Consider the following 25,949-nt stretch of genomic DNA (forward strand, 5'->3'; position numbering starts at 1 on the left):
GTCTCTCTCTCTCTCTCTCTCTCTCTCCCTCGTTCTCTTCTCTATATAGACGAAGCAGGATGAACAGGGGGCAGCTGGGGATGAATATTCATGAGAGGAGACAGTTGGTGGCTTGTCGTGTTTGCTTTTATAATCAATGGAGAGGCACCTGGACTGTGTGTGTCTGAGCCCGTCCCCGCAGATCAGATTGAGTATGACACAGTGTTATAACCTGGTGGAATCTGACATGAAGTAGAACTGAATTGATGAAGATGAAGATTGAAGATGAGCATTGGCTCATCAACCGCCCCAAACCTTCAATCAATATTTTGAGAAATCTGCTAGAAAGGTGGAACGTAAAAAAAAATGGGATGTAAAAATCCTACAATTTAGGCAGATACTGCTTCTCAAATTCTAAAATTCAGCAGCACCGCACCACATATGCAATAACAAACACAGCCGACCGGGCAAAATAGTTAAATCCAAGATGTTCTGCAAACTGTCGAAGAGACAATCAAATTCGATAAACAGACGCTTCTACGAGTAAGTTAATTGACCGCATGGAAACAAATGAGAAATCGGTGTGACTGCATCTCTAGCGTCTTATCCGCAGGCTCCATTCATATCCTGTCACAGGCTTCATAATGGTCAATATCTTTATCATTATTCGCTGTTACCATGCGGTTCCCATTTAGACGGCGACGATAACGTGCTGGACGGGAGACACCAGGTCCGATATGTGGATGAGTGGGACCATATCAGACAAGGTCTAGAGGGGTGATTCCCACACATCTGCTCTGTATCACGTGGGACTAACGCAGACGACATCCCCGGGGGTTGTTGTTTCTGACAAGATGGGCAGCATAACGGCTCATCCTGTTTAAAAGAACTTTAAAGTGAAGTGCGGAGTAAATATAGAGTAGATATAGAGGTTAGCGAGTCAGTCGACATTGGGACAGGCCCTCCACTCCTGTCCACCTGCGTCACTCTGACTCAGTCACTCTGAAATACCAGACTCTTGCGAGCCAGCAAAGCTTGTCTCATCCAAATGTCTGAACACAAAATGATCCCACACCGGATATATCGATTATTATAAACGTATAATGACATGAGAGTAAAGTAAAGCAGTGATAAACATTTGCGAATCCCTTTATCTTCCTTACATTATATCACACATCCTGTGGTATTCATGAGTGGCGTTTACTTAGCTCACTATAAAGGATGAAACTGAGCTTCGCATTATGTCGCTTTATTGCTGGAGAACTAAACTGAACTCGCGCCCACACTCGGGCATCGCATCCGGTTGGCGCTTATACTACCGCGATGATGTAAGCAGTACGTGCAAGCTTACGGTAAACATGAACATTGATTCAGACTACTGGCGTGATCTGAATATCACACACATCCTAGACATCCACCACAGGTAGGACGACGTCTGCTCCAGCCTCCAGCCCTTTTAAACGTCCTTACCTCAAACTTCTTGACGACGGCAGCGAAGGCCGGGTTGTTCCGGTTGCTCTCCTCCAGTAAGGACATGCTGCGGTCGTACTCGGAGATGTACGTGTCAAACACGCCGAAGTCGTCGCGCCGCGACAGGACGACGTCCACCACCCTCTGGCTCTCCTCCCTGAACACACACACACACACACACACACACACGGGGAGCCGCCCGACAGTGAGCGGAGGTGAGGGGCACTGTGGGTCTGCGGTCTGCCCTTCTCTGTTCACCCGATCAAGGAGAGTAGTCTCTTGTTAACGCTAAGTCAATAACAACGGGGAGAAAAATGGGGATGGATAGAAAATGTTTGGCTCTGTTGAAATGCTCCGATACAGTTTTGTCACGGTTATTCAGATACGTGCCATCAATGAGCAGATTGAGGCAAGGCATCTTGCTTCAATCAAGGACACCTCAATAGGATGTATATACGTGTACTTATATGACTAAAGTACCTTTTGTGTATTGCCCCCCTCCTCCCCCCATGTATACATTCAGCAGGTTTTATGACCCTTGCAGTTATCTCACTTTGAAGAGAAGCAGAAGTTTGAAATCAATCAAAAAGGATACAATATTGTAATACCTCTGCATTTGTTGCATGGCCCTGGGGGGGAACACAAAGTGTGTTTTGTGACCTGGTGGGATGAATGAAGGAGGTGGGGGAACGTGGCGGTTGCTCACCACTGGCTGATGCGCTCCTCCAGCTGCGTGAGCATGCTGCTGTGCATGCTGTAGACCTGGGGCAGCACGCCCAGGATCTCCCCCAGCCTCTGCTGCTCGATCACAGGCTCTCCCTCCTCTCCCACCGCCGCCTCCACCACCCTCCTGAAGTCCTGCACACATACACCGACGGAAATGAGTGAGACGCGCGTGCGGGGGGGAGGGGGGGGTGAATAAGAGAAGAAGGAGCAGCTATGTAAAGGCGCCCAGGGAAAAGATGGCGAGGTAAAGATCGAGAGATACTTAAGGGATTTTGTGTGTGGTTCGTCCGAGAGACAGAAGGAGCAAGAGAGAAACAGTAACCACTGACGAAGACGAGACCCGAACATGGAAGAAAAATGTGAAAGAGGAATGGGCAATGTTCAGCCGGAGAAACAAAAAAGAAGGGAAGGAAGGGAGGAAGGTCAGATGTTCCTAAACATCCTTCCTGCCACCGACCTGCCTCTCGAATCCACATGACCTCGATCGCCACCCCACTCACACCCCCACATGTACACATACACAACACACACCCAGCCTCTGTCCAAGCATTCAGGAAGGGAGGCATCGCCTGCAAATGAGTTACGCGCCAGGTGTGGTTGCATAACAACCTTGGTACACTGAAGCCTCTCTCTCTCTCGCTCTCTCTCTCTCTCTCTCTCTCTCTCGCTCTGTTTCTCTGTCGCAAGGCCCGAGTGTTAATTTACCCTTCGACACAGACCCCAGAATGCACCCCTACTCATGGGAGTGCACTAAATACTTAAATAGTACCAAGCTGAATCATATTTAATAGCTGCAGCAGTGGTAGTGACCGTAGAGAGTTTGCCTTGGAGAGTAAAAAGAAAAATCAGTTCGGAAGGTTATGTATTGTCGCAGTTAATGGAGAGAATAACCTCACACAGAAAGGCGTCCTCTTTTCATCAGGACCCGTTGAAAGAGGCGACCCGGTAGCGCGTAGCGCCGGGTCTCTGCGGGGCCGAGGGGCCGGTCTCTACGGGGCCCCGTGCTGTCAGGCTGACTTACGCTGCGTATAACACGGAGCCATAATGTGTCTGCCGTGGAAACTGTCTCGTGGCCCCGCGTGCGCGACGGAAAAAAAAAACGCGGCCATAAAACAAACCGGTCCCAGTCCCCAGGAGACACCAGCGGTGACATTGGGCTGCATCAGAGCCGTTCGGCGGTTCATCACCAGCCAATCGATGGCGCCCAGAGTTAGCGTTCATCACTTCTGCAGGAGAAACAGAGATGCTAACCTGTCTCTGTGCTCTGGCAGGTGCCACGACAGGTTACACACACACACACACACACACACACACACACACACACACACACACACACACACACACACACAGACACATACCCACACACCCACACACATACAGACAAACTCCTGGGAGTGACAGCTACTAACCTGTATAACTAACAGTGTTTTACTGCTAAAGCAGGTGGGCTAGCCTCTAATTGTAACAGGTTTACTCTGCTAGACCCGGTCAGCTAGCCTCTGTGTTCACAAGTGTTTTACTGCTAAAGCAGGTCAACGCGTAACATTACACAGCCAGCCTCTGTGTGTAACAGTTAACTCAACTAGCCTTGATGTGTAACATGTTAATATGGTAATGCAGGTCAACTAGCCTTAATGTGTAACATGTTAATATGGTAATGCAGGTCAACTAGCCTTAATGTGTAACATGTTAATATGGTAATGAAGGTTAACTAGCCTTAATGTGTAACATGTTAATATGGTAATGAAGGTCAACTAGCCTTAATGTGTAACATGTTAATATGGTAATGCTGGTCAACTAGCCTTAACGTGTAACATGTTAATATGGTAATGCAGGTCAACTAGCCTTAACGCGTGGGGCTAAGACAGTTTATTGATACTCTTACTGGGAAACCCCGGCAGAAAAGCAGAGCTGCTTCCCCACTCTTGTGTGGACACATTCTGGAAATTCTTTGTATTTTGTTATTCCTTATCAAACAATGGAACAATAGGCTGTGTGTTTTCTCCCTCCCAACAGTCCCAGTTTTCGCTCTAATTTGCATGCATGTGTGTGTGCGTCTGTGTGTGTGTGTGTGTGTGTGTGTGGTTCCTCTTTGAACTTGGTAAAAACTGTGTGTTGTTCGTGTCAGAGTGTATGTATCAGTGACCGATATGTATAAGGCATCACTTGCACCATTAATAATAATAGTGCGACGCTAGCAAATGCTTTTGCATAATGCATGGTTCAACATATTAGACGTATGCATTATGCAACAGTCTGATGAATAATGTCACCCTTTAGGTCTTAAAAGAGCTGCACCACGTTTAGCCGATGACATCAAAGGTTACCTTCACTTTGGACAAAGTCAATATCAAATGTCGAGTGTGGATTTACCAAAACTTAAAAAAAACAACTTCAAATTCAACTACAAACAAATGAGTCTCTAGCTCAGTGCAAGTGACATTATTTGATTGTGTTATGTATGTCCCTCTGGTTCCCTTCCACACACTACATTTCTATTTTTTCAAGTTGATTATAATAAAAAGCCCATTTAGAGGAGGTGTGATGTATACTGTTTGCATTAGTCAGCTGTTTAATAGCAGCAAATTACTATTGTTTCTGTTTTACCCGGTGCTCATAAATCACAATCTCAGCGTAAAGTAATTCAGGTTTTGACCTTGTTCAAGGGTATATGGTACTGGCTGAGCGATGGGTCACTCTCTCTGAACACTAGCTGTCTGATGCACAGAGGCCATGTACTCATGCACAAACTGTTTCCATCACCCCCTCACCCACATTCATGCACACACGCACACACGCAACAATATGACAATCCAGTTTGATCAAAATGTAATCTCTACTGAGATTCTATATTTTAATGTTATTTTTCTGTCTTGAGGCAGCTGCTATGAAATCCATCTCTCTGTCTAGCGCTCTACGTGCTCTGAGATCTGGAAACTCATTTTGACAGCCAGTAAATGAAAAAAAACGATAGAAGCAGATGACAGGCAGGCTGCTTGTGACGCATTGCACTGGCCGCCCCCCCGTCCTAACCCTGGCTCGCTGTTCCATGGCGCTCCAGCCATGTTGTGTACAATTATCTCCATCGTCTCTACCACCTGACTTGTCTATTCCATGACCGGCTTCCTCCCGATGCGCCAAGTGTACACTCTGTCCCAGCATACTCCTAATTGTGACCTCTAGGTGCCAAGTAGAGGCGGCGATGATGTGTGTGTGTGTGTGTGTGTGTGGAGATGAGCGGGTTGACAGCATGAGTTTGTGTGTGTGAGTGTATGTGTGTGTGTGTGTGTGTGTGTGTGTGTGTGTGTGTGTGTGTGTGTGTGTGCGCTTGAGGACGGTCAGAAGAGCCAGCTCCAACAATGGGACCCAGACCTGAGAGGGACCCTGCCTCGTCCCCACCACCACCGGGGACTACCTATGAGCTTCTGCATGTCAACGTTGTCAAGACCAGGAAATGGACCGTTGGCTGCAACAACACTGATAAACCAGAACACAGAACGCAGCCTTAGAGCGGAGGAGGAGGGGGCGGGGGGGCAGTAGGGGAACAAGGAGGGTACGGAGACCCGGGAGCAGACATGGGGTGAAGAGGAGGGGGGGGGGGGTGAGAATTGGCCTGGTAATGTAATGTTGATGGTTTGCTTACCTCCTGAAGACGCTTCAGGGCGCTGACATGTCTGGAAGAAGCAGCAGAGAGGATAATGAGACGTGTAACAACGTCAGTGTCAGGTGTAGCAGATCACTGTTTACCAAACGGCTGAGTGGCTAAGTGACAATGACGCGCAACAGCAGCACTGAAACTCAATAGCACATCAAAGAGTGTGATGTCATTGTAGCTGTCAGCGTCTAAACAATACCGCGCGGTGAATTAGCATTGCAACATTGATCATGTTTAAATGGGCACAGAGCAAACCTAGTACAAAGCGATATCAAATGCAAAAAAGGGGGCAAAGGATTGTTAAAACTTCAGCGGGCAACGCTGCCTGAGTGTAATTCATGCCAAGCAGTCGTAGCACATTAGCAAGCTACTCACAGTCGCTCGGAGTCCACAAGCTCTTTGGCAACGTAGAAGGCCCGGGATCTCCCATCAATCTGTGTGACAGGGAGGAAAGCAGAGCGGGATGAATGGACGTGGCTCGTGTGAAAGACTCTCAGAAGGCCACTTATTCCTCTCCGACATTAAGAGCAACAGCAACGCGGTCAGGCAAAAGGGAGGGGAGAGAGGGGGGAAAAGAGAAAAGAGGAAAATTCACTTTATATTTTATTCATACTGTCAGAATAAGACAGATTATTTCATTAGCTGTACAGGCCTAGGTGTGAAAGCGTTCTCAAATACAGGACCTTTAAGTGTAGATGCATTATGGATGAGAATCCGTCGGATGGTGACACCGCACTGATTTAGAGGCTCATCGCGGCCTTAAAACACTCCAGCCAAAACATTACTTTGAGGCAATTTAGGGTGTTTACCCGCAACACTTTCTCATGTTATTTCTTCCTTCTGTCTGAGGATGTGAGGAATGCCACATTCATTCCAGATCAGTCATCCTGTCCTCAAATGAGACATTTCTCCCAATGAAAAGTGTTTTTGTTGCTGACTAATTACACTCTCTCTACAACGTCAACGCACACACGCGTACACTCGCACACACACACACACACACAGACAAATACACACACACACACACACACACAGACAAATACACACACACACACACACACACACACACAGACAAAAACACACGCGCGCACACACAAACACAACAAAAATCATCCTCTCTTCGTCCCTCCTCTCTAACCTCCTGCTCTTCTATATATTTTGGCCTACCGTGTGATTTCTACCTATTTTAATTTCGCTCTGGCGAGAGAAGAGAACCAGGAAGCGTACTGCAGGGGCAGACATTGTTGCGGCACAGTGGAGGGCGGGGTCCATTCCTTTGGGCCACTGTCAAACGTCTGCCTGCCTGCGTGTTTAAAACAGTCTGCCGATGTGAGGCTGCATCTATTTTAAGGCACGCATCCTTACGCGTATCACAAACAGCACCTACTCAACCGCTTCAAAGTAGAAACAGGATAAAGCTAGGTACCGACCGATTTTTAATTCTCCACTCATTAGAACGGACCAGGAGTCAAGCCGATCCGTTCCCTTTGAATCGAATCGGCCCGTTGGCTCGTCGTGTCTTACTTGTCGATCGTATCCTTGGTCCATGCCGCCCTCTTCCTCCTCTGACGTGCGGCCGTGGTCTTCGTCGGCAGACTGGCTGGCCGAGACGGGCCTCATGGGGAAGGGCTCTGTGTAGGCACTGCCGGGACGGGACGGGACGGGGGGGCAAAGAGGAGAAAACACATCACAGGTTCATTAAAAACCGCTCAGGCAGCTTTCGGCAGGTATAAATATTTAACATTAAAGAGTGGAGGATATGTCACGAGAGAACATGAAAGTGCAACGAGAGCCATGGGCACTGGGAAAGGGTTGACGGGGGGACGCTGAAAGGTAGCCGTGTGGACACCCCTGTAGCCGGTATCGCGTCGTCACGGTTACGTTGAGGAGATTTTGAAACGCACAGAGCCGTGCCGTTTTACTACGGTACGTTTGCCGATTTCTTAAAGAAAGGTCATTTGTCAACACAGGAAGAATCCGCTTATTTACAACATCTAGGACGATAAGACTTATGGAGTGCACAGGTTCACCCGGGCGTAGCATCAGTAGTATACAAAGACCACCACACCTTCACCACACTCCCCTGCTCTTCAGTACACACGTGTGTGGGCGTGGGTGACCGCTTTTCATTCACTGCACTTTGTCCAGGAAAGGATTATTCTAAATACTTTGTACCGTACCTGCCCAGAAATCTGATTTAATACTATTTATGTGTGTAGCTGTTTTCTTTATAATCTCCTTATGTGCTACTATGCCTGGGGATCAACATTCACATTCTCAAGATGAAAGTCTGGGTTTTGCTGTTGAATTTGGCGAAACAGACTTAACACGTTTTCTTAAATGCCATGAAAGAAGTTTTATATTGATGAGTTTAACGGGCCCCTGGTGGGAGGAACGGCCGCAGTGGGCTATTAGACGGCTCTCTGCACCCAAAGGTTAACACAGTTCCCTGCTGAACCTAATCTTCCCTCAGACACTGTCAACCTTAATGAAGCCCAGCTATCTCTCTCTCCCTCTCTTACTCTCTCTCATCCCCCCCACTCTCTCTTTTATCTATATCTTGTTCTCTCTTTTTCTCTCTCCCTCTCTGTATCTCTGTCTATCTACCTCTCTCGTACACACACACAAATGAACAGAGAGGTACGCACAGACACACACACAGACACACAGACACACACACACACACACACACACACACACACACACACACACACACACACACACACACACACACACACACTGACCAATGCTCTGAGGGAGGCACCCAGAGCACATTACTCATAGTTGTCTATTGCCCCCAGAGAGAGCAGGTCATCTTGGCTCGGACCGGGAGGGCCAGTAGAGTAGGCTGGTTTAAATTGGGGATTGAGTAATAGGGTTTCATAACCGTACCGCGCCGTCTGTATATTAGCGCTGTCTGGAATATCGAGCCCTACGTTTATTTATCTGGCTGCAAACACAACTAGTTTGTCTGTGTTAGCTTCGAGTAATTTGACACTGAGATATTACTATGGAATTGCTATTGAGTTTGTGGGTTTCAATTAATTATTCCTTTCAATCTTGAAGAGATGCCCTGCACTGCGTTTGATCAATGTAGCTAGCGGCGATGGAATAATAGTGCTACGTTATTAAATAATTTAAGTGATTTATGTAGGCTGATTCAGGCAACAACAACTTTAATTATCGCAAACTATTGGAGCCCAAATACATTGCACGGCTTACTATACCAGTAACTGTTCTCACAAAACTTTAACTTGAACTTTTAGCTCATTATATTTGAGGAACTTGCAAACTTCTTACAATTCACTAAAAGCGGCATTGACAATTAACACACTTCCTTTTTACTTATTCGTGGAACCAGCAATTAGCAAAACCTCAAGAAGCGTATTACAACAACACAATATCTGTTACTGGATGACAACCTGAGCTAATAGCCAGCGCTACGGAGATATTAACGACTAACAATACATTTCATGAGAGGCACTAAGTGGCATCTGGGTCTTTTATCGCCAACCTGTCTACCGATCTATTTTATTCATTTACAAACACAACGTGTTACGTTTGTCTTTTGCTCCAGTGCTCTACATGCCATCTGTAGAGTTGCTAATATGAGCACTGTTTGGAGCACTTTAACAAGACCATTACGAAAACAACATTCTGGCAGCCGGTGGTAATGTCCCTCACACTACCAAGTTAAATCTACTAATGTCCTTCATAGCACAAGTTAAATCTAGTGTGTCGCATTCCCAGACAGGTGCAATGAGTCTCTAAACCACATATATGCCGTGTTTCCCTGCCAATTCCACTACGCTTGTTATATCCAATTCCACTGAACTAAACATTGAGTATAAAAATGACATATTTGGCTAGTCTATTCTCAACTCGTAATGATGCTATCCTCGGAAAAAAGAAGAGCCTCAAGTGGAGCTTCATTAGCCTGGTCTGCCTCTTCTCAAGACAGTGGTACAAGTTTGTGTACGTGTTATCGTAGGAGTTGGTCTTTCCGCTCACACCACTGATGTGGTGGTGGCGGTGGTGGTTGTCCTGTACTGTACTACGATGGTGTGTTTTGAATACTAACTTGACAATTCCCACCAGGGACATAAATGGAAAACAACGACTGCCCCCCCCCCCCTTTTCTTTTTTTCTTTCCATTAAAGTCACCCTGATGGCGGATATGGAGACTCACCCCACACCCCCCACCCCACACCCCCCACCCCCAGCGAGGGGAGAGAACCCAGCAGCACTGGCCACTCGTCTCAGCCGTGACCTTTTGTCCCGATCTCCCATGTTTTCACCTTAGCTCCACCACCGCCTCCGTCTGGAGACTTCCTACTGGTTTGCGGTGGTGACTCCCCACACCCCCGCCCCTCTTCATCTGTCCCCACCTTTCCCCCTTCCCACACCCCTTGTCCAGCATTTCCTGTAAACAGGGCGGTGCGACGGCGCCCTCCTGGTCCGTCTGCAGGGCCTGTCTGTCTCTCTGTCTCCGTTTGTCTCTCTCTCTCCGTTTGTGTGTCTCTCTTTGTCTATCTCTGTCTTTCTGACTCTGTGTCTCCCTCTCCCTTTCTGTCTTACTCTCTATTTCCCTCTCTCTCTCTTGCTCTCTCTCTCCGTTTTGTGTGTCTCTCTCACTCTTTGTCTATTCTGTCTTACTTTTTGTGTCTCCCTCTCCCTTTCTGTCTTACTCTCTATTTCGCTCTCTCTCTCTCTCTCTCGCTCTGTCTTCTCTCTCTCTCACTCTCCCTCTCTCTCTCTGTTTGTGTGTCTCTCTCACTCTTCGTCTATTCTGCCTTACTTTTTGTGTGTCCCTCTCCCTTTCTGTCTTACTCTCTATTTCTCTCCCCCTCTCTCTCTCTCTCTCCCCCCCCCCCCCTCTCTCTCTCTCTCTCTCTCCCTCTCACACTTGGTTCCTGGGAGTCACAGCAGCAGCTGTGCAATCACTGCCCGAGGAGCACCTGAGCAGAATCCTCCAAGAGCCAGCATTTTTCCAGTCTTTAGCTCAGCTCACACACACACACACACACACATGCACACACACAGATGTGCGCACACCCAGATACACGCGCCCACACAGACACACACACACACACACACACACACAACCACACACCACATAACGCCATCGTTCACCTACCCACACCCAGCGCCTCATTGTAAGTCTGCACACTTTGTCATTTTGTGTCGTTAGAGCATTTCTGGGTCAAATGGAGATCTATGTCTCTGAAGCGATCCTTATGCACAATGCTATGTTGTTATGCTTTGTGTTTCCCTTTTGTTTTCTGGCCATGGCTGGTCCTCCTGAGCTGGGGCCGTGACGCTGGACAGGGAAGCTTCTAGGCTGGACGCTTCCTCCCCTGGGGTGACCTGGCAATGACCTGAGTGAGCCCGCTGGCATGGGTCCGGCCCGAGCCACGGGCACACCCTGGCCAGCACCTCACCGCCCGCTGCACACAGCCACCACCCAGTACTTAAGATGGCTGGTCCAGGGGAATGCTAACATAACACAACCCGCACGAACGGCTGCTAAATGGCTTATTGGGCTGGAGCTCTTGGGACGGGCTCAGCGAGTGCTACAGCCATTAACACCGCTGTTGTGTGGGTGCAGCAAGGGACACAATAGGCCATTAACACCGCTGTTGTGTGTGGGTGTAGCAAGGGACACAACAAGTCCCCTAGCGGCCATTTTGGATCTCAGTGCTAGCTCAGTGGGGAAACTGAAAACAGATATAAGACTACTACTTTCTGAAGTCTTCCACACCACTTTCAGAGTCACTATGAGGAATATAACAAGAAACATTGACTTTGAATGAGACAAAGCCACCGATGCCACTATAAACACCATTAATCTATTAATCTCGTGAGGCTGCCAAGACAGGAGGATAACTGCTGACACTACATCCTCTGCCCAGCAGCCATGTTTGATAAAGCGCCGCTGAATTATGGAAGTGTGACGAGTGCCCAGGCACACACATGCACACAGGGACAGACAGACAGACAGACACACACACACAGACATATCCTGAATCATTAGCAATGTCACAGTTGGCCTGGGATGAATAATCACTCTGTCTGTGTTGTCTCGGTAGCCTTAGATAGCTTGGTAATGAGGACCCCTCTTCAGCTGGCGCTAAAACCTTTTTGTCGGAGTCGTGTTTGAACACTGGTATACATTAATCACAGCAGGGAAAAACAAACCACACATGGAGCTGCTTTTTTAGTTCTTCTTTGGCATTCATTTCTGTAAATGTTACCCTTTTGTGTGCCTTGGCGTGTGGTAGCGTGTGGTAACCACGGTAACCACAACCACGACAACAATCTACTTTTACTTGATAGTCCGTCCAGGGAGTGGAGTTGACAGTTAAATGTGTTTTTAATAAGTCTCTGACAACATCAAAAGCTCAACCCCTGTGCACACACTGGCACAAATAAACACAGAACACACACACACACACACACACACACACACACACACTCACACACACTCACACTTGTGAATGGTTATGTATGCACAAGCACATACCCCTGGCACACACACACAAACACACACACACACACACACACACACACATACATACATACATATACACACACACATGCACACATATACAGACACACACACAACCACTCAAACAAACCCATACATCCATAGATTAACGTGTTCACACACACACACACACACACACACACACACACACACACACATATAGGGAAGACAGAAACACAAGGCGCAAGGGTTGTCCTCGCAACAGAGGCGTCTCCGGGGGGAACGCAGCCCAGTGACAGAGAGGTTCTCTGGTTGGTCGTAGCGGTCTGAGGTCTGAGACCCCGGCCACACAGCGGCCAGATCAATAACGTCACGGGAGAGAAGCGCCGCCTCCACGAAGGAACCATTGTGGTGGAACAGTATCAAATGGGGCTAATGGGACCAACAATGGGACCAACAATGGGACCATCAATAGGACGGACCATCAATAGGACCATCAATGGGACCATCAATAGGACGGACCATCAATAGGACCATCAATGGGACCATCAATAGGACGGACCATCAATGGGACCATCAATAGGACCATCAATAGGACGGACCATCAATAGGACCATCAATAGGACCATCAATGGGACCATCAATAGGACCATCAATGGGACCATCAATAGGACCATCAATAGGACCATCAATGGGACCATCAATGGGACCATCAATGGGACCATCAATAGGACGGACCATCAATAGGACCATCAATGGGACCATCAATAGGACGGACCATCAATGGGACCATCAATAGGACCATCAATGGGACCATCAATGGGACCATCAATGGGACCATCAATGGGACGGACCAACAATAGGACCATCAATGGGACCATCAATGGGACCATCAATGGGACCATCAATGGGACCATCAATAGGACCATCAATAGGACCATCAATGGGACCATCAATGGGACCATCAATGGGACCATCAATAGGACCATCAATGGGACCATCAATAGGACCATCAATGGGACCATCAATGGGACCATAAATGGGACGGACCAACAATAGGACCATCAATGGGACCATCAATGGGACCATCAATGGGACCATCAATAGGACCATCAATGGGACCATCAATGAGACCATCAATAGGACGGTCCATCAATGGGACCATCAATGGGACCATCAATGGGACCATCAATAGGACGGACCATCAATGGGACCATCAATAGGACCATCAATGGGACCATCAATGGGACCATCAATGGGACCATCAATAGGACGGACCATCAATAGGACCATCAATGGGACCATCAATAGGACGGACCATCAATAGGACCATCAATAGGACCATCAATGTGACGCGGTGCCTCTGGATGATCCCTGCATGAGGCTGGACGATATAGATACAAAAAAAAAACATACAGTGTTTCTACAGTCCTAAAACAGGGCCCCATAGGCCTCTTTTTCATCACAAATAAGTACACAGTACACAGTATTCCGCAGATGATAACTTTACGACTATCAATTTGGAATAGTTGCTTAAAGTGTAATTCCAGTGTAATTGTAATTGAACCCAGGGTCTTTTTTTTGGTATGTACACACATCAAATAAGTCTTTTTTGTCTAAGCTAACTAAGTTGTTGATGCTTCGTTTTATGTGTAGGGATCCTAATCATGCTACTGCAGAGGTCTGGTGCTATTTTGAGTTATATTAGTGGTTAAAAAATGCCGCTTTGGAAGCGTTCCCCGCTGCCCCTAGCCAATAACATGGAAGCCAAACATTGCGCCGGTTAAACTCTATTATATTATACTCTATTATCAACTAAAAAAGGGTCTGGGGGGCTTACTTGATGTGTGTACATGCCAAAAAAAAGACCCTGGGTTCAATTTTCGCCGGAATTACACTTTAAAACCGCTGCAAGAAATATTAAATAAATGAGGCATTGTTGCCCAAATTCATCTTTTACAGGAGATCCCATAAGGGCGAACCCTACCCCTGGTCATCAATCGGACCGGTTTTATGAAGACTCTGGGAAACACTGTGACCCTCGTGGCTGGAACAGAGACAAAGTCAGGGGTAATGTGGTGCCATCCGGCTGCAGTAATTCCTCACTCTATTACACACACCACTGCTGTAAATCCTAGAGCACCTCCAGGGTGAGGAAGGAGCACACACAGGAGAGGAACACTTTAATAAGAGCCTTCCCAAACTTAACCACAAGTGTCACGTACAGGAGAGCAATCACACACACACACACACACACACACAAATACACACACACACACACACACACACACACACACACACACACACACACACATATGTACACAAACACGCACACAAACACAAACACACCCATACACACACACACACACACATATATATTCATGCACACACACACACACACACACATACACACAAGCACACGTACACACCCATGCAGGCAAGCACATATAAACATACACAGACACACACAAAACGATGTGCAAGCACCCATGCGCACACACCAACACACACAGACCTACACACACAAACAGGCACATGCACAAGGTACCCATGCATGCATGCGCACACACACACACACACACACACACACACAGAACAGCACCACCACCATCCCTTATCTTAATATTTTCTCTACTCCACCATACCACCATAATATACTGTTCTTTATCATTTTTTAAAAACCTTTTTCACACACCCCTTATCTTATTGCCTGACTCAATACAAACCAATCATATCTCATCATCATTATCTCACCTCCACCTCTATATGAAAAATGTATCAGTGTATGAGTCCTGTCACCCTGGCCTTTTGTCCATTTTAATTGCACCTTATAATTACCTCAATTAAAAAACGAACTCTGTGGGCTTTTCAATTTTACTACCAGGCTCTCCCACTCTCGACGAGATTTGATATCCACGTCATGGCAATGCAGCAGCACCAGATGTGACCTCCAACTTTACCAAATGAGAAACAGGAGTAAGCTCTCCCACACGCATTGTCCATCTTCCCGAAGCCAGCGGTGCTTGGCGCACCAGGCTGCTCATCTCTCACTGAAGACCGTACTAGAGGAGATCCCATTCGGTCCATTAAATACAGGGTTTGCCCATAGAAGATAAGAGAAGGGAGCTCCCCTAATATGTCACCTCTCTAATAAGAAAGTCCTCCAGTGGAAGGTAATCCCACCCATCCTGACAAACATTAAAGGCAATCATGCTCTGGATCTGAAGGCGAAAGCCTTTCTTAGAAAATGTCAATTCAAACTGTTCAGACCCAATTTTGAAACCAAACAATAAACCCGGGATGATAACAGGAACATTTGACGTGACACAGATGTGTCTGAAAAGGCTTTGGATGAATAGTTAGACCTACCTTTCAGTCTCGTCTTGAGGGACGTGAGGTGTGCTGTCAATGCCGGGGAAGCTGTTCATATCCACATAGCCGTCATTCTCATTGGTGGGCATGGTCGCGCGGTTCGGGTCCTCAAAGAACTCGGTGACGGTAAACGACCGGGTGGGTCTGCCCGGGATCTGGATGTTTTCATAGTCTGAGCTCATGGCCGGGATGTTCTCGTAGTCCGAGGTGTCCGCGCTGGGGAAGGAGATGGAGCGCGGCTTGGTCAGAGGAAGTGGCATGAGGGGCCGCCGAGAGCGCTCCTCGAAGGACTCCACCCGTGAAACGCCGCGGCCGAAGGGGTCCCCTTTCCTCTTCTGGCGATCGCTGTAGAGTATCAAGGTAGAGGGCAGGTCCGAACGCAGCTGGGGCTTCAGAATACCGGTCTGGAGCTGAGGGGAACTACCGGTGCTTCTGCGGTCCAGCTCGATGACTCTCGCCGGGCCGTGGTGACTTGATTCTGAGGAGGAACGCGAAGAGCGCACGCTGCCGTCGCTGAACCCCTTCGACTCCGTCTTCTTCTTGAACTTGAGGGCCAGAAAGCGCTTGAAGGAAGACTTCTTCTTCTTTGGCGTGTCTGTGGTGTCGTGCTGAATCAGGAGGGAGGGCGAACTCTTTGTGACGGGCCTCTTGGCGATGTACGCCAGCTCAAAGGGCGGGGGGATGTCCACCATGGACGTCGGGGTGGAGACCCCACTGGACGACTGATGGCTACGCTGAGAGAAGCTCCCAGAAGAAGTTATCATACATGGGAGGGAAAGGGTCTCATCCTTACCCTTCATCCTTCCGCCGTCCTTTATGTTTCGGTCAATGTCTGTGGGTGAAACCAGAGACATTTGTGAGAGTTCTGCAGAACGGGAATACAACAGGAAGCGCCGAGGTTTCAAGGATGGGATGAGGCGGTTGACTTCTTGACGTTCCGGGAGATGATTGAGAGGTTCACCGTTGACGTCCAAGGCGACGGTGCAGTAGTCATTGGTCTGATATTCTGTTCCCGTCTCCTCGGGAACCGTCTCAGGGACAAAACCAGAAACCTTTCCAGAGTAGGAACGGGATCGCGTTACAATGGTCTTGCGATCCAGGGATATGAAATTCTCTCCGTCTGAGTCAAAGCCAGCCTCTTCATATATGTGCTCGTCACTATCTGACTCTGTGTCATCATCATAAGGCACTATGTGGCAATCGAGTTCTTCTATGTCTTCTTCAAAGGCCTCGGTTGTGTGGGCAAAGACCACTCTGTTGGCGAGCTCAGGGGTCCTGCCCAGCTCTAGGTCTACTGGCACTGTGATGTTACACAACCTGAGCCGGGGCTGGCAGCTGTTTCTCTGCTCTCTCTTAGCTGTCCTTTCCTTCACACTCTTTCCTTTAATGGGTTTCATGTCCCTGTCGTCTTCTTCGTCGTCGTCGCCGATCTCCACATAATCCTCTGAGGAGACGCACTCCAACTGCTGGGAGTCGTCTGCCTCGGGGCAAAGGGAATCTTCGATGTCTGCATACTCGTCAACCGACTCGGTGTCTTTTGCATTATCACTGTCTTGGCTTGTCACTGGCTGCTCTCCGTCACCCTCCACTTCTTCATCACCCGGTGCCTGTGGGTCCTCTGACTCTTCCACATCCACGTCCGACAACACATGGGGGAGGAGGTCTTGGTCAGAATCACCGGCAACAGTCTCCAGTGGATCTGGTGTTTCATCATTTAAGTCATCCTCGCCCCAATCAGGGTCAGCAATGCTGTACAGGTCATCTGGCAATGCTTCAATGGTGGCATAAGGCCCAAACATATCTTCAGTGCTGGCGGTGAAACGAAACCGTCCGGAGGGGTCCTTAGTGGCTCGCTCTGGTTGCCAATCGATTGCCTCAGTGAGGTCACATGATTCACACGTGTCACTGCCGTCATCTATGGGGCCGGTAAGGTCATAAGGGGACTCCTCGCAAACAGTTGGAAGTTTGCACAAGTGGGTGCCAAATGTGAATCTTATCACCTCCTCATCACATGAACACGTCTCACCATCCGTGGGTTCATTCAGTTCACATTGCAAAAGGACTCCATTTGATATTTGGTTCTCGTCAACAAGTCCATTGTCCTTGGGTCTGATACACTCTTCGTCTGTATTTTCATGCTGGATTTCAGTGGGCCCCAAAAACATTTCAGTAGGTTCAGCATCTTTATCCTCCTCCTCCTCCCCAGCGAAATCAGTTTCAAGGTCTGTTTCAGTTTTTGCGGGAGACAGTGTTGACGTTTGGTTGTCCACTGCACTATCAGCGGACGGTAATGTATCATCTCGGAAGCTTCCAGTTGGATTCAAGTCTTCAGTGATGTCGTTGTCAGTAGTATCACAAGCTTCATCAGCTCCTTTCAACGTGTCCAAAGAGACACCATTCTCTGTTTCAGCAGCATTGTCACTAGTTTCTACGTCCCCTTCTCTGCCCTCACCATTATGCGTCTCCTCTGCTTTGTGTCTCTCTCTCTCTTCCTCGTGCTCCTTCACAAACGCAACACACTGGACGTCAGTCTCCCCGTCAGAGTGAGCTAGGTCTCCGTTGCTTAGGCTCGGTCGAGACCCCTGGAGGTAGGAATCAGAGAGGGGCCTGGGCTTTGGAGCCACAGCGGGTTTGGAGACACTGGTGGGGGTTCGGGACCTCGACATCAGCCTGGACTGGACCTTGATGGTCAGGTGACCGCAGCTCTTGGGACGCTGGACCGGACGCGAATTCTGAAGATCTGTACAAAACAAACGAACAGGCGAAAAATAGTGAGTCAAGGACAACAAATATAAGGTTTAGAAGATTTGAGCCTAGGCTTCCAATATGAAAATCAACTCTATTGTCTAGGATTCCATTATCTTACATAAAGCATTCATTACATTACACTCACTGGGATGAATGCTACATTCAGGTACAACTGCTTCCCATATTGCTGTGCAGTATGGAAAACCGCTTTGAATACTAACACAGCCTTTCACACTAACTGCTCCATCCTGATCTAACGCTTTAGGGTGTTTGGGAGTTTTGGCACTTGCTTTCATCACTTGCTAATATAAAACATAACACATATGCTTGGTAAAGGCGTTGCATTAACACTGACTATTTTAGCTCAATCAGGCATAACACCGTGTGAGATGTCGTGATATGTTTGACACGGTTTGAAGACAGCGGGGACAGATTTAAGGTTTCTACGTGTGAAATGTAGTCTCAACGAAAGATTGAACAACCGCAGCTCAAGCCTGAAAAAATATCTCTAGTCTTTGAGGAGAGCAGGTTATGCGATTTAGTAATGTCATGAAACACACCCATACTTCACAAAGTGTATACACCCTGGTCACTTCCTGTTATTTAGTACCTGCCCTGACGCACATCCTATTAAACCCTGTGTGCACTCTGATCTATCTGTGTATACTTACCTCTCTGTGTGTCATTCTCCTCTCTCTCTCTACCACTCTCTCTCCTCTTTTTCTTCTCTCTCTCTATCTCTCCGTGTCTCCCTCTCCTTTCTCTCTACCCCTTTCTCCTCTTTCTCTCACTCACACTTGCTATTTTTTTTCTCAGTCCAGATGTCTAGACATCATTGTTTCTGTATTCTATGTATTTTTCTGTTTTGGGATACATAGATAGTGCTTTGGTCAGCTATTCTGTCTGGTGGACCCTGCTAGACATGCGGGAACCCATACACTGTGTGTGTGTGTGTGTGTGTGTGTGTGTGTGTGTGTGTGTGTGTGTGTGTGTGTGTGTGTGTGTGTGTGTGTGTGCTTGTGTGTGTGTGTGTGTGTGTGTGTGTGTATGTAGGTGGTTATTATCAGCATGACCTCCCATCACTCCTTTACTAACACAAATGGACTTCCTTCTTGTCATTCTTCACTAATTCCACACACAAACACACGCACACAAGCGCGCGCACACACACACACACTCTTTTTTTTCTCCTTGCTGAAAACGTCCTTTGAGTCAAAGAACAATAAAGCAGAAAACAAGAGTCCAAGTCTGAAAAACTACCACACTGCAACAACAGGATATGAATTATGCAACAAGAATTGAATTCAAACAAATGTTCTAAAAACAAAGGAAGATACAGTCACTGTGCCAGACTATGCCAGATAGGATTTCAGAGTTGCTGATAAAGAAATATTACCCTAAAAAGCCAAACATGTAACAGTTTGAGCATAGAAACAACCTGGGATTTTGTTATTATTTCAGTTAACATATGTTGCCTTAGAGAACAAATGTAATTCGTCATTCCGTTACCGGTTTTATATAATATTAGGAATTGGTTAACATTTGTAAAAAGTAAAGGTTATTTTTTTTATTGATATTGTAGACTTTTTACTATTAGACCTACTTCAATTATATTATACGGTGCCTTCCTGACCAACTTCCGAGAGGGTGGTTCAATAAATGGATTTTATTCAAGTCAAGCCAATATACAACCAACTCATTAGTGTGTATTTAATGGCTGATTCATTTATCCACAAATTGTCATATTGTATTCTGCGATCCAAACGAAATTCGTAATTAAATTTCATGAATGTATAGGTCTGCGGCAATTATAGTCTACAAATCGACATGATTATCCATAAAAGTCATTATCCAAGGTAAATAAAACATTGTAGGCTACTTTATTTACTGTACACTTATTGGCGGCTTTCTCCTCAACACGCCAGCGCGCACAGGGCTTAATTCGCCTATTGTCAAAAGCTAAAGTTGGACACCGTCGGGGTCACCGGTCATTTAAAACAAACCTGCGTTCATCTTGGCACATCATCCGCTGGGCGACCGGTTACTATCCACATGTTTTCGCGCCCATCACAGGCTGTACATCCAAAACCGCCGTCCAAAACGAAGTTTCAACGGAAGACGTGAACGTGTTTCTGTCTATTCGGACAATAAGTAAGTGACTTGTCGAAGTCGCATCTCTTCTGGTTCGGGCCGGCGGACTTGAGCATCACTGGAGACGAGGAGGCAGGAGGCGCTCCTCCTTCACGCTTCCTGGACGACCACGCACACACACAGACTGCTGACCAAACCCACTGAACGACTGGTAGGCTCCCACACCGACATCACCGAATGCATCACCGCATGGAGTCGGCCGTCAGCTGAGAGTAGTAGTGGTAGTAGTGGAGCTCACTGTTCGAGTTTGGCGTCCCGCGCTAATTAACCATGTCTTCATTTGTCGCAGAACTAAAATAATCGCGCTCCGAACGTGTGCGTGATTTATCAGGCGTGGGTTTTTTCTTTCTAATAATATCAGTACCTTCTGCCACCACACCAGTTCATTCTATATCGGACAAGACGATGCTTGAAATTCTAACTCCTGGCAAAATGTTGTTCTGCTGGACATGTTATAGTCAGACAGTTGATATTCCCCGACTATCATGAATCGAATCACAGAAGTTATTAAAAGCAGTTTACGAAACAGTTGCTCTCGGACCTCAGGACTCTGCTGCCATTGGCTGGGCTTCCCGCCCCTGCATCTGCTGCATGATTGAATGAAAGCAAGCCCTTAAAAACCTCTCTCCATAACAGGAAACTGCTCTCCCTGTTTCCTGCACAACAGGGAACATTCCCTTAGCAACAGATGGACAAGGTTGTCAATGTTAACCCCTTAGGTAAAGTTTTAATGAAGGTGATTGACTGGTGGTGTACAAGGTGTGCATGGTGGTTGAAGGGAGGGTGGGGGGGGGGGGGGTTACAAATGGGATATGTGTGTGTGTGCGTGTGTGCGCGCGTGCACGTGCGCGGGCCTGGGGGGTGGGGGGAAGGAGGGGGGGCACACAATTGAATGGAATCATCAACCAATTACACCACCGCCCCACCCCAACTCCCACCTCTCATTTAGGGAAACCCTCTCCTTCATTTCTCCTCTGCGGTATGCACTTGAAGGTCAGACGCTCAAACACACCGTAGGGATTATGTGGCACAGTTGTACTGGAAGTCGACAAGGCGGTGGAAGGATCACCTGTGCAGCATATCACTGCAGGGCACTGGGCTCCCTTGCAGAGGCATACATTACGCACACCGACAAAATCCCCGCTCCAGATGGCGAGGTGAATATGAGAATGAAGAGATAGAGGGCAGGCGCCCTGCAGTCCAGTGTGGCAATATGTCTCAAGTACTCTACTTAAAATAAAATGAAGAAATTAAGTTGTAACTGCACAGATAGTGCTTTGTTATAGAATGTTAAGTCAGAATAAATGAATACTTATGATCATTTAAAATACGGTTGAGGATTTGATGTTGTCGTCGCGCTTTGAAAGGCGGTATAATTGGTGCATTCTGCGTTAAAGCAGTCGAACCGAATCAGTGATCCTGTGTGACTCACTTGTTTTTAGTTTAATTTTTTACAAAAAGGGATCACAAGCCATGACTGAGTGCTGGGGCCGTGACAGTTTTAAATGTGTCAGTTGGGGAAACACACCGAAAGCTGCAGTAATATAACCTTTTGTTCTTGTAGCCCAGCGCTAAAGATAGATCTCGTCTTGACTTTTGGCAGTGCCTGCGACTCTCGGGAGAGACTTTTCTATTCACTACTGCGGGATCTGACCTTTTTTTGCCGTTTCACTCGTGCAAAATATGTTTTGCCTCTGCAGCGTGAGCAAATACAACCTGTCAAGAGCGATTGTGTCATGCGTGTGTGAAAGAGAATGGCTTTAGGAGTAAATATCCCTCCAGATGTGGCACATACGGTCAAAACATGTTTTTGGACAGAGGACACAAATATCCTGGGCTGCCTGTGGCCGTACACTGCACCTTGTCACTGCTCCAGCAACGCAGCTTGAGTCCAAACATTTGTCAACTTGTTTTTGATATATAACGTAAATATCCACCAGCAAATAAGGTTTGTTTGCAACATGTTGCTGCATTTTCCAACGTCCTCAAGGTTCACCACATGACTGAATGAACGCACTAACTGTATTGACTCCTGAAACATTTGATTGCCATTGATGACAGATGCTCATTGTTTTTGTTCATGTGTAGATGACAGTGAACTCTAAACTTGCTCGTCGTAACACTGCTGCGCTCTTAGAACTCATTAGTGTGAAGTGTTGAACACTGCAGCTGCACGCAAGGACAACAATGGTAGCATTCATGTTGCTGGCCTGGACTCAAAGGAGCCATCGGTTTATAAATACCTAATCAGTCCGATTGATTGATTTAGGCTGATGCCGTGAGGTTCAACCTGGATGGTGTCAAGCCACCATGTGTGTGGTTTCAAAGTACACGTGTTAAAGTACCCCCAATAAAATAAAGTCCAAAGTACCTTTGTATTTTTTGTAGTGTAAATCACAAGACACACATTCTGTACCCATATGTCTGGGAAGAACTGTGGTGGGGAATTTTGCAACATATAGGAGACAGGACTGAAACGCAAACCTACATCGTTGTCCCGCATGAATGAGACGTAAACAAATAATAAGTGAGCACAGTTTTTTCCCCGAGCGCCTCTCTCTCTCTCTCCCTGCCACTCTCCTGGACACATACCGCCTGGAACAGGAAGGGGATGGCGGACCGGGCGCTCTGCCGCCTGTTCCCAGAGCTGAGGCGATTCATAACACCTGATCTGACAGGACACAGGACAGCCTGGTGCTCCACGGTGTTTTGAGTGTCTGAAACCTCCCACTGAGAATAAAACCTATGCTGCAATATAGTGTAATATTATCCCCCCCCATCGCTCCCCTCCTGCTTCCAGATTATTGGAAAGCCATTGTTTGGATTTAAATGAGTTTTCTCCATTGTTCCTGTTAAGAGGACAAAGCATTTCTGTGTGTGATGTTATTGGATTTACCGTTGTGATAATCATTCTTAAGAATAGGCGATCCTTTAACAAGCTTTAACTCTGTGGAGCTTTAGTATTAAGTGCATATATTGATTTTTTTCTCTGTGATACAGAGGTTTTTACCGGGCAGAGGGCCTTCCTCTTTATAATGACCCTAACACCTTAGTAATGAGTGGATGGCAAGTGCTGGACTCTCATTGATTGGCTCATTATTGACAAACTTTATTGATCCCAGACATTTTGCACAACAAATGGCCTGTGTGGCAGATATGCAGACTACCTATTATATATTTAAATATTGGGTAGGAAACACTGGAATTTCGTAACTGCATGCATCTGAAAACAGGTTCTTTAATTTATTTAATTAATTAGTCATTTATTTTAGCCTGCTTTACCTAATAAGCCTTGGAGTTGCAGTTGCCCTAAAAGTGAATGATAAGTACTTTGGGTGAATTAAACTTGAAAGGCTTTAGTAGAAGTTTAAAATTATATGTTGGCTGCACAACAGCTGCCGCTGCTAATTAGAGGTTGATACCCTACATTATGTTTTGTCGTTCTTTGCCATCCCGGTCTAAAGAGGACAGTAATGCTGCTGTAAAAACACTGATTCACTCTGTTAAGCCAGCTTGTTGTACTTAACAAGCAGTACGAGGCCCATTGGCACCATCACAGGATTCAGTGTCAATGTTTAGTTTATTATTGTAATCCGTACGAACACAACAAATTCTTTCAGCGTCATTGTGTTCTTGTGTGTGTGTGTGTGTGTGTGTGTGTGTGTTTGCAGAGAGTTGTGCTGTGTGTCTCATGCAGATGTATGTTTGTTCATGCCTGAGTGTGTGTGTGTGTGTGTGTGTGTGTGTGTGTGTTTGTGTGCATGCATGCGTCTGTGTGTATGTGTGTGTGTGTGTGTGTGTGTGTGCGTGAGTGTGTGTTTGTGTTTGTGTAGCTCTCCTTTGGTCTGCAGCCAGCGGGGAAGACAATAGGATCATGAAAAAGCCCCCAGGCCTGGGTTTACTCTTCCTGTGACTGTTTTCACATCTCTTTGCCAGAGGAGACTGGGAGGATGCAGATACTACTGCAAGTGAAACAAATCTTTTGGCCACACTCTGCAAAACACTGGCCTTTCTCCAACCCTGTGGTACGGTGCAAGACTCAGAATGTTAAGAGTGAATATATAGGTCTGTGGTAAGAGTATGTGTCTCATGCGGTTTCATTTATTAGTATGATGCAGTAAGGACTCTATGAAAGTTATAGCCAAACGGTCGTGGATGAGCGGTCGTAAAATGTGCTGGAGCTCTGCACAATATGAGCTAATACGATGAGCCCACACCCTGGATAAATCACTGCTATTTATTTCAAAGGATATACTGTAGTAGATGATTTAGCAGACGAAGACATGCAACACACAACCAAACAAATACGCAGCTAAACACCTACACACACCTCACACAAACACACATACACCCTGGCTTGCACACACACACACACACACACACACACACACACACACACACACACACACACACACAAACACAGTGTAGGCTAGAAACTGCATTTGGGGATTTTCCAAGCTCCATTGACAATACATCCTTCATCATGCTGCTGTTAGATATGACATAGCGCCATGACGTCTGTGTGTGTGTGTGTGTTCACTCTTGTTCGCGATTACAGCAGATACATGCGCTACAGTGTGCATAAACACACACAACACACACACATACATACACCTACACAAACATACACACACAAACACAAGAACACGCACACACAAAACACACACACACACACACACACACACACACAAACACATTTTAACACACACACACACACACACACACACACACACACACATACAGGTTGTTTCTTTTGGTTCTTCCGCCAGACCTTTACACAAAGATAACACGCCTGCTACCCCGGGACCCCACCCACCCCCACCAGCACCACCAACCACCCCCCCCCCCCCCACCACCACCCCCTCCCCCACCCACAGCCAGACCGGGCAGCAGCAGTCTGATGTCTGATCAAAACAACCACGCTTCAACAACATCTCCTTGGACTGTCCTCAAGCTGTCGTTTTGCATTTCCTTTCCAATCAGATGAGTCCCTTACATGGAGGAAGTGAGAGGCCTGGGCGATATGGCTGAAAGACATATCACGATATAACTTGATCATATTGATCGATATCGATATTTATTGATCATTTTAATGACCTAAAAAGACTAGAAATTACCATGCTGGATTTAAACACTTCTGTTTAACACTTAATATGACCTTCCACTGTTCTTCATTGATAAATGCTCCAATGTCGATACAACAATGAACAATGAAATGAACAATGAAACACTCAAATATTGAGTATAATAAGTATGGAACCGTGTTTGTGTAACAAACCCAGCTGCTAGATTTGGTTGTCCAGTCTCTTATTGATCTATATTGAACATATTTTATATTGATATTGATCAAAAGTCTATCAC

At 46.8% G+C, this 25,949-nt stretch overlaps 1 protein-coding gene across 3 annotated transcripts in view; it reads right to left on the reverse strand.

The window, feature by feature from the left end:
* Positions 1-21,145, reverse strand: part of fgd5a (FYVE, RhoGEF and PH domain containing 5a) — a 37,577-nt gene extending 16,432 nt beyond the window's left edge. For all 3 annotated transcript variants that reach the window (XM_084463638.1, XM_084463639.1, XM_084463637.1), the window contains exons 1-7: positions 20,441-21,145; positions 15,687-18,429; positions 7,355-7,472; positions 6,206-6,264; positions 5,819-5,849; positions 2,156-2,307; positions 1,450-1,606 (exon numbers count right to left, since the gene is read on the reverse strand). In XM_084463638.1, the coding sequence (XP_084319764.1) occupies positions 1,450-1,606; positions 2,156-2,307; positions 5,819-5,849; positions 6,206-6,264; positions 7,355-7,472; positions 15,687-18,429; positions 20,441-20,450 (3,270 nt within the window). In that variant the 5' untranslated portion in view covers positions 20,451-21,145. The remainder of the gene's footprint in view (positions 1-1,449; positions 1,607-2,155; positions 2,308-5,818; positions 5,850-6,205; positions 6,265-7,354; positions 7,473-15,686; positions 18,430-20,440) is intronic.
* Between the last annotated feature and the right edge of the window lie 4,804 nt (positions 21,146-25,949).

The sequence above is a fragment of the Micromesistius poutassou genome, assembly GCF_964030765.1.
Source record: "Micromesistius poutassou genome assembly, chromosome: 2".
NCBI lineage: Eukaryota > Metazoa > Chordata > Actinopteri > Gadiformes > Gadidae > Micromesistius > Micromesistius poutassou.